The 10,435-nt window shown below is 43.6% G+C and overlaps 1 protein-coding gene across 1 annotated transcript in view; it reads left to right on the forward strand.

Moving 5' to 3' along the window:
- The first annotated feature begins 388 nt into the window (after positions 1–388).
- LOC146173926 (arylsulfatase B-like) overlaps positions 389–10,435 on the forward strand; it is a 29,190-nt gene continuing 19,143 nt past the window's right edge. Inside the window, exons 1-3 of the mRNA XM_084584937.1 lie at positions 389–499; positions 2,906–3,065; positions 4,448–4,560. Coding sequence (XP_084441063.1) covers positions 401–499; positions 2,906–3,065; positions 4,448–4,560 — 372 coding nt within the window. The 5' untranslated portion in view covers positions 389–400. The remainder of the gene's footprint in view (positions 500–2,905; positions 3,066–4,447; positions 4,561–10,435) is intronic.

A 10,435-nucleotide genomic window follows, 5' to 3' on the forward strand; every position in this document is an offset into this window, starting at 1 on the left:
ACCTCCGCTAGACCAGCGATTAGAGCATCTATCTAAACAGCCTCCATATCTCTTCCGAGGTCCTCCAGTATCGGTCTTATACGCCTCCTCACGACTGTGCAATCATGACAAGTGGCCTCGCTACGGAACAAGGCGAGCCTCTTTCTAGCAAGAAGGCTAAGCATAGACGTCTTTTCCAGGGAGCACTCTGCGCTTACACCACCGCTTTCCCCACGAAACAGAGCCACACTTGCTATTCCGCCGGAGCCACCCACATAATGTAGCAGAGATAGGAAAGCACCGTGAAAGAAGTTTACAGCGAGGGATGGTGGCGGCTACGTGTCGTGTAGCTGAAGCGGATAGTTTTTCTAAAATTACGTTGTTCGTTGTGTGACCCATAAGATTGGGTGTCGCCAAGGAGATGCTTCATGTGCTTCCACTGCTGCTGCTTCTGGTGTCGTCCAACCAAGCAAAACGCCCTGCCAGACCGAACATCATCGTAGTGGTATGCGATGACTTGGTTAGTAAACATGTTTGTACTTTTGCTCCTCGCGGTCGGTTGAGTCGAACGGTCTCAGGCCTTCTTGTGGCAAAGACTCGAACTTAGACAGTGTCCATAGATTGAAGGAATGAACCAGAGTTGTAATAAAGACTTAGAATTTGGTTTGGTTTTGGTTTTTGTGGGGTTTAACGTCCCAAAACGACTAAGGCTATGAGAGAATTGGTTGCTTGCAATGAATTGCACTTTTTATTTTTATGCACTGATTACTTTTTGCAAGGTCTAACGTTTTCAGTATTCCAATCAATGTTTTCGCCGTCTGCTTACTCGTTACCTGCAAAGTCCTTTTCGAGAAGCAGATGTTAATTAGCGGCTATAGCTTTGCCATCTTGAACTAGGTGCCAAAAGAAAAGATGGACGATTTAACAAGGCTAGGCCAAATGAGAATTAAGTGCTCTAACACTGGTTTTCGTTTCGGTTTTGGTTCGAGGCTCGTCTTTCAAGGTAAAGTGTGCTTAAAACCGAAATTGGCGAAATCGGCGCGTAAATGATTAAGTGCTGGCGCACTATAATAGCTATGGAACCGCATAACACCCCATATGAGGGTGATGGCCTCGCAGTGATGACGCGTTGGTTAGGGCGCTAGACTGCTGTGGCCAAGGATGCGGGATCGAATCCCGGCCATGGCAGCCGCTTTTCTATGGAGTCGCAAAGCAAGACGCCAGTGTGCTGTGTTAATTCAGTGCACGTTAAAGACCCTAGGCGGAAGAAATTTCTATAGCCCACAACTACAGCATATCACATAGCCTGAGTCGCTTTAGGACATCAAACCCTAAAACCAAATCTTCTCACAAAACAAATGTTAGCTAGTGGTATAACTTTGACATCTTGAACTCGGTGGCTTAAATGATGAATGATTTAACGTGGTTAGACCGAATAAGAATTAACTCTAGCACTTTGGTTTTTGCTTCGATTTTGGTTCGAGGCTCGTCTTTCAGGATCAGAGCAATGCGAAATGAACATGGTCTGGTCCATCGCGTCAGAACGGAAGTTATGAAGACGACGACGACCCAAGCACAGAATGAAAGATTGGCAGTAAAATAAGCAGAGAGGTCTTCTTCATCCCATCGAGCAAAAAGGGAAGTAAACACTGCACCGTAGCCGCAGCCGAGGCTTCTGCCTGCTTTACTTGGAGTACTTCACCAGAGCTGCACTGATAACAGCTGGGGAGGAAAGAATATCAGCTGGCAAGGCACCGACTAAACGTACACAAGAGAAATGCGCAACATGATATGATCAGTGAAATAAGACAGGGTTCATTAACAGGTGGTGTAATGGCTACTGGAAGTGTATTTTACGAGTATCACTTCGGGCTCTTTGCTTACCAGACCGAAGACGTTGGCTCGTTTAAGAAACACTGCACTTACTCTTAATGCAGAAAGTGAATAAGGAGGTGAGAGAAATATTAGAAGAATAATGTTCAGTTCCCGATGTCTGCAAAGCCGAAGATGAACTCAACCCTGGCAAATCGCTAGGACCATGCTGTTTACTGGCGGCGTTATATAAAAACCTAAAAAGGAAATTAGCATCCATTTTAGCCAATGAAGATGACCTAACCAAGCTGAAGAAAGTAAAATCATATAGGCCCATTGGTCTAAAAAACGATTATTGTAAAATTTTGTGAAGATGTTAGCAGGAAGGCTTCAAAACGTGATGAGGGTATAAAGACTGCCATTCAATGGAACAACCGTCCTTACCTTGGTTTCTGAAATCATTTCAGTGCTCGAATAAAACGAAACGTTTATTCCTCCTGCCCCCAAGTCAGAAATTACGAGCATGTATTTGGCAGATGACAAGCACCCTCGCAACCTCAAGTTAAAACTTGCAGTCTTGAAAAATATATGAGCATACTTACACAAAGTAGTGGTTTACACATGGCCTCGTAGTGATCCCTTGCAGGGGCACCGACGAGTCGGCGCTCCGTTATTGGAGTCGTCGGATGAATGTAGAGGAGCCCATCTGTGTGTCGAAAGCGGCTGTGTGCGAGAGATATGTCTGATAACAAAAAAACCACGCTAATTGACAAGCTGTAGTAGACATGACAGTTGTTTTACAAGAAGACTCTGGCGGAGATTACAGTCCGCTGACTTACAGAAACAGCAATGTGTGGTACTTATATGAAGCTTGTATTAAATCGTGGGCTGTACCATTCCATTGAATTTTAAAAGAACCACAAGTGGTTGAAATAATCTGGATACCTCCGAATGCTGCACGTCTTTTCTCTTTCACCACTCCCACATGCCTTCTTCTTTATACTGTCCCATGGGGCTTGATTAAGGGGCCCATCATGAAGGCAATTGCTTTGTCATTAATTTCTTGCAACTACTGCAACGCTGTAAAAATTGCCTGAGTTATTTGGCTGCGCAGGGCTGGGATGACGTCAGCTTCCACGGTTCCGAGGAAATACGCACGCCTAACATGGACGCCCTGGCCGCTGATGGGATTGTGCTCGACAGCTACTACGTGTCGCCGTGGTGCACCCCGTCCAGAGCGGCGCTGCTTTCCGGCAGGCATCCCATACACACCGGTGAGATTAAACCTTTTGGACGAGCTTGAGCATTCTTCGTCGACAGTGAGACCTGTAGATGTTGCAGTGACACTTGCAGTGACAACTTCGAAATTTGTTGCCTAATATTTGCATTGTTACTCTTTTTGAAATGTGAACTGAAGGTAGTATGGGATTGGTCATCTTGAAATTGACTGCCTTCGTTTTGCGTTGCTTTGCTTAGTAGTCCTCGTTTGTGAAGTGTTTACGTAGCCATTTGACTATTATCGTGCGGTTCCTAATCAGTTTTTATTACTTTGTTCAGTACAAGAAAAAAACATTAGAGACTCATTAGGAACCTCGCAGAAAGAGTCAGACTTCATAAACGAGGAATGCATTGCTAAAATTACTGCGATAAATTGCCGTTGCCACAGTAAAGGATGGTGGCAGAATCAAATATTTACTTAGGCTTATTTCACACAAATTAGAAAACGGGAATGTCCAAATGAAAGGGAGAAATCCGCTACTGAAGTTGAGTTAAGAAAGCATCGCTAGCAAGGCTAAGAAGGTCGCGAGTTTGTTTAAGATAAGAGGCATGTTTACTTTAACACTTCGTTTTGTTAAATATGAAATTGGTTTTATTACTTGAACAACTGCAGGGGCAACGAGTAATACTGACTTTTCCGATAACTTTAATGGCCCCAACGGTTACTACTTAGGTTAGATGATAGACGCTAAAAAAGGAACTCATTTGTGAGGAAGTGCAAATTAATTTGATATTCACAGCACAATTATAGCATAGCGACTGAGGTGTTGCAAATATCAGTGCAGGCCATTAACAGGGAGTTCATAATGGAGCTGTTTGGTTTGGTTTGTGGGGTTTAACGTCCCAAAGCGACTCAGGCTATGAGAGACGCCGTAGTGGAGGACTCCGGAAATATCGACCACCTGGGGTTCTTTAACGTGCACTGACATCGCACAGCACACGGGCGCCTGGCTTTTCGCCTCCATCGAAAAGCGGCCGCCGAGGCCGGGATTCGATCCCGCGTCCTTGGGAACAGTAGTCGACCGCCCTAACCACTGCGCCACCCCGGCGGGGCCATAATGGAGCTGTGAATTGTTTAGATGTAGCTGCAGAACAAAATTGACAACCAGTTAGTCTTCGGGAAAGTGCGTGCAAATGCGATGGAAAGTAAGGTTTACATTTTTTTATTGTGTGGGTGCCTTTTAGCTTCCAAAATATGACAAAAATGTCATTTTTACTCTATCTTAACTAGTAAATTCCCTACCATTCCTACTTTATTAGGCTTTAGGCGTTTAGACAGCGGAGTGGGGGCGAAAGGTGAACACCTGCTCCTCAAGCTTGTTGAAAGATAAAAATGTCCTCAGGGATGCGATGCTCGCGTTCGTTATCTACTTCGCAGGGATGCAGCACAACGTTATCTACTCCGCCATGCCGTACGCCTTTCCTCTCCAGTTCAAGCTGATGTCCGACCACCTCAAGACGCTCGGATACGAAACGCACGCTGTAGGAAAGGTCAGCGCTCCGGCTTGTGATATCTCCGGGCGGTTTGAGATGGGCTCTTAAACAACCTGCTTTTTTTTACCTGGACTTCCACTTTCTATCTCACCTTTGTCGCCGTGCCTCGATCGACATTTTTTACATCCTATGTTTCAATTACCTGCTTTAAAGCATCACTGGGGATTATCAATATAGATTTCTTGCTATCCACAGCATTTATCCAGCATTGCCAAGACAGATGTAGAGGGGTAACGTAGCTGCCATAAAGTTCATGCGTTCAAAACACGGTTTTGAAAACACAGTGTGCACCGGTAAAGAATAATGTCCGACGCAACGAGCCTGCGATTGTTGCATCTTCTTCCTTCTGTGAATGCCACAGTGAATGCCGAAGAGCGAACTTAATGAGAAGCGTATATATTTGATATAATGGTCCGAACGGTGCAGTTAGAGAAGACCAACTCCCAGTTTGGGCGATATTTTCGAGCGGAAGTGTTTGCTGGGTGTGAGCTGGGACAGAATCCTTTTCATAAAGTTTTGGTGACATATAAAGAAGCAATAGGTGAGAGTTCTTTAAAACTAATTTTAGCATCAAAAACTACAACGCACAGCTAAGACTCAGAAGAGTCACATTTCAAAAAGTTGCAGAACTGGCGCACTAGCAGACTTAATCAGGTAGTTTGCTGCAGTGCATAGATTGCATAAGAATGACGCAAGTTGGTTAGCACCTTCCCTGTGATTATAGCGCTGTCGTTTGAAGCATGTAAAGGACACGCATTTTTATTATTGCTATCTAAAGCCACGTGACTCAAATGAAATACAAAATCCACTACTTACACAAAGAGGAAGTAAGAGAAGTTCCGGGTCAACAGGAAAATGCTGAGAGTGATATTTATAACATCTCGATAAGTGTTATGAATTCAAGGAAGCACTTGATCTAAGAGATAGCCCACACATTTTTGGGTTGGCTTGGTGTTGCTGTTTAACCCCTCATAACGACTCAGACTAAGAGAGAGGCCTTAGTGGAGGGCTCGGAAAATTTCGACCACCTGGGGTTCTTTAACGTGTACTGACATTGCACAGCAGACGGGCGTCTTGCTTTTCGGCTTCATTGAAAAGCGGCTGCGGCTGCCGGGATTCTATCCCGTATCCTTGGGCACAGTAGTCCAGCGCCCTAGCTATGCACCACCGAGGAGGAGCACAATATTTTGTAAAGCGGCGGACCTGAACACAGAATGCAAGTAGAAATATCAACAAACAAACAAACAAAAAGCGCGCACGCGTAGCTGACGAGAACATAGCCAGAGGACGAAAAGTAAGCACCCACTTGAAACAAATGCTGTTAAAAATTAACTATAGCTTTACTATTTACCAGAAATCACCCACCACACTTCCAATATATGGCCTAGCAGTTATTGATCAACTATAATAGTTGGTTTTCCGTTACGTCCAAAACACTTCCGAGAACTTTATTCCTACAACATTCGAGCAGACATTGAGGTACGGTGACGGCTTTTCGAGCGATCGAGCCGTACAAGTGTCGCGTAGAAAGGATACCAGCGCACAACTATGTCACAAGATGAGGCCTACAAGGGCAGGCCGTAGAAGGCTTACGACGCCAAGAGAACAAAAGAAAAGCGCTGCCATATTATAAAGTACAGATAGATAAAATGTTTCAAACTTGAAATCAATGGAGTGTAGTGTCCTAGGATATAGATTAAAGTGCATATTCTTTTATTTTTCATTATAACGCTCGCTCACTTTCCTTATTCTGCCACTTGCGTTCCACCGTTGCCGCCAACTGACGCCGCTAGAACTGCGTTCTAGAGCGCATTGAAGCCTGATATTTTTAACCGATGCCAACTTACGCTCAAATTATAGTGAAATGGCATATTGTGCTGTGCAGTAGGGAAAATACTGTGACCAAATTAAGAAAACCAGGATATCATAGCCCAATCTTCATCATCGTTTATAACAAATTACAATAGATTAAACAACACAAACATGCAACAAACGTGACATGTTCTTAGGACCAAACAGAGAATTGGAGAAAGCTGGAATATATAAATTGTTCGTATCTAACGAGGCTTGAAAAAATATATGCTCAACTTTAATCACTCAATGCTTCTGTTGTTTGGCTTAGTCGTCCCAACTCTTTTTAGGTACGTACTAGTGAGAAGAAGACAGGACACAACAAAATAATACATATATGACGTGTACAGAGCGAACTTTTAGCTGGTTCCTTTCGTAGATGACGCCTACATTTATGCCGGAGAAGGCAATCGCGAATTCAAAAGATACATGCACGTGCGCTGTTCATGTCAGAAATTTGATGCCAAGTGTCCAGTCTGATATTATATTATGTGGTGTTTGCATCCTTTGGATGCAGTGAGTTAGGAACCTTGCCTGACAGACGGTGCCGGAGAAGAAATGGCATAAAATTTTAATAACAAAAATACTTGATCTCGAAAATTGACGAAACAATAAAGCGCGAAAAATGATTGCAAAAAACAAATTTATTCACGGGCTATTACCTTGCTCCTAAGGCTTGTAAAACAATGCTAAATGCTCCGCAAAATTCACTGTTTGCTTAGCGAGAGGGCCGCTCCAGAACACCATTCCAAGCCGTGACCACGATCAGCTTCTTCACACAAGGGTGCGCAGTACGAAAAAAAAAGAAAATAAAAACTTCTTATTAAAACGCAAAGAAAAAATCAAGAAAAAAGTTTAACACCGGTAAACCTAAGAATAAAACGAAAGCGCACGACTCCTCCATGGCTGCTTGCGAACGCCAAGGACAGCACAGCAGGGTCTAGACGACGCGAACGTGTCGATGGCGTTTTGAAGGGGGAGGTATCCAGGAGGAGAGCCAGAAGGACAGCAGTGGAAGAGAGGGGGGGGGGGGGGGAGGGAGTGTGCGCAGAGTACTGGAAAGATGTGTAGCATTGTGTCAGGCAATGTTGAATATTTGTGGAGGTATGTACCGGTACGAATAACGTTTGCTAGGTGTGCGAAGAAGCAGCAAGTGTGCGATGAAGAAGAAGCGATCGCCGCCGGTTGCGCACGCCATGCGTGCGAAGAAAAATATTTCTGCACCCCAATTCTTGGCCGATCCCCCTGTGTGGGTATGTGCCATCAAATTAGAGGAGAACAACAACAACAACAAGCGGGCGGCGCTGAAGCCTCTCGCTGCTAGGCTGTTCCAAGCCATATGAAACACACACCGACCAAGGTACGGAAGGGTGTAGTGAACCTTTAGAGTTAAAGGAGGGTGAGCAACTGAGAAGTACCGAGGCGCCTCAAAGTGAACTCTAGATAAAGATAGTGAAGAGAAAGCGACCTCCTGATCAGTATTGGGCACAGAGTATTCTCAGCGCTTGCGAAGAAAACAATGCATACCTTAGTCATTCGCGACTATAGGTAGAGTATTTTTCGCCAAATGCGAGGCCCTCATTTTGAGGTCCTTGATGGTGCTGGACTAACCGGCATTTTCACTAAAGAGGGGGAAGCGGCGATGACGCGGGAATGACTGATCAATCAGGATATATTACGAAAATTTTTATTCTCGCATGTTTTGAAAATCTAATGGAATGTTTGCCTGCGGAAGCGGTGGGCAGGAAACGTTAACAGTATTTTCGGGCAGCCTTTTTTTCCGAAATTGCAATGTAGAATAAAGTGTTGAAACGACCCGTGCTATAGTCCAAGTATTTACCTAATCTAATTTCTCCGTAAAATGTTCTGTCTTCTCAGGTGCATATCCCGCACTGCAACTTCTGACTCACAACGTTTTAGTACCATCGTTATAATATGAGTAATAGATATAGTGAACAAACTATAATATACGTATTATTACGAGCTGAACATTAGCGTCCTCGTGTACAGACCAAGCTCGTTTTGAGAGTGATGAAGCGGCGATGTTTAGTTTTGCCCAGGAGCGTTTCTCTAATGTGCCCATCCGTACGAGGTGTTAGGCCCATTGGAATAGTCTCACGCGTGGTTATCCCTGCATTGCACCGTTAGTTTGGGCTTGGCATGAAAACCAGTCAGGGTCAGGTTCAGGATTCTGGAACATCTGTTAATTGTGGGGGAGTTGCGGGATGTTATAAGTTGCTATTATGCATGCGCGTTTGGGCGTGGTTCAAGGTTTTTCCGAAAAAAACGTTTGCTTTTCAAGCTTTTCCTACTCTCGCAGCGAATAATTTAATAATTCCGCAGAAAACCAGTGAACTGTGTTAAAAAAATAGATAAACAATTTTTGAGGCAACTGTGGAAAATTGGAAGGAACGATTCGCTTATAAATTGTATAGACAGTAAAAGTTGCCAGCACATAGTAGAAATTTACCCTCGCAGTTAGTCCTCTGCTCCAATGAGCAGTAATACTTTCCATAGGATATCAATAGGTTGCATTTAAACAGTTTGATATTGTTTGATATTGCAGCTGCTTGGTATTGCAATGTATTGGAAAGAACATAGTGACAAAAGTGATCTAAGCTTCCATGCACACAAAAATTTTGTTTCTGTAGTTTGTCCTATGTAGGCAAATACGCCAGTCTGCCACAGAGAACAAGCAGTGCTTTTTTAAATTTAATATCATAAAACTAGAAGCCTGCAAAGGGAATCCTTGCGATTTTAGTGATTGTCAGTGTGGTGTGGAACAGTATAGAAAAATTACATTAATAAATTTTCTCTAAAAAAAATGTCAAAAATTTGTGGGTATGGGTACATAAACTGCTTCAGAGTTTCAATAATATAGTCCAGATCACAACTGTCGCAATTCACCGTTAGGTCCCAGATACTTTCACAATAGGTAAATGCAACGGTCTAATAAAAAATGCGGATCTAGGCATAGGAATAGCCGGAAGCTTATGTGTTAAGGGACCTCATGTCTCATAGTTCCCAGTCCCAAAAAGGAATGCTGTGAAACGTTACATGTCCTCAGCTATTTTTACCGTGCACTAATAAGTGATCGAATAAAGGGAGTCAGGGAAACAACAGCTTTACATCTGAGCAATGAAATAAGTTCACAACTGAGACAGTATAGCTTGAAAAAAGAAACTCAGTAGAATGTGTCTTTTGAATCTGAAGAGACTATGTGAACGCAACCATTGTCATTTAGGTTACACTATTTTTACCCTTGGAATTGTTATACAAGTTCTGCTCCGGAAATAGAAATAAAAAGTTATTATATAATAACAGCTACAGTTATCGTAATAAGGGTGGTCAAGTTTCCGCTTGTACTGTTTCCGCTTGTACAACGAGAAAGATAAGAATAACCGCCACTGTGTTAAGTGTTTGAGTAGTACGATGCCTGTTTTATTGTGCTTTTATTGCGAAAGTAATACTACGCCAGGTCTAACCGCTCGCCGTTGTACACCGTGTAAATGTCCGTGTCCATGTCGGTGTATGTGTCTGTGTCCGTGGTCCCCTGGCAGGAGCCACCAACTTGGGTCTCTCGTTTCACATGGGTCAGGTATGCAAGAATCAGTCTGCCAGGACCCTGGCATTCACGTTACCCCTATAGGCCACTAAGGAACGTTCATACGGCTTGGTTAAAGCGTGACTTTACATATGGGCTGGGGAAGAAGAAGACAAAGAAGAAGAAAAAGAACGCTCGGTCACCCGCAGCTAATGCTTTCGCTCCATATTTGGTTCAGCAGCATTGAACCCTTCTAATATTATGGTACCCTCACTGGCCAACGTAAGGGTAATGAATAATAGGCATCACTCGTTAGCTGCAATGATGGGAAGTGAATGTTTTGATAGCAAAAAAAAAAGAAAAGGTTTAATCTGAGCCATCCCATATGTCGCATGCTATAACCATGGCTAATTTAGATTACAAGCAGGATCAGGGACGCGTCTGATTGTCGAAGTTTGCACATGGCGGCCTAGTGCA

The sequence above is a fragment of the Amblyomma maculatum genome, chromosome 11, assembly GCF_055883805.1.
Source record: "Amblyomma maculatum isolate TAMU_Amacu chromosome 11, ASM5588380v1, whole genome shotgun sequence".
Classification (NCBI taxonomy): domain Eukaryota; kingdom Metazoa; phylum Arthropoda; class Arachnida; order Ixodida; family Ixodidae; genus Amblyomma; species Amblyomma maculatum.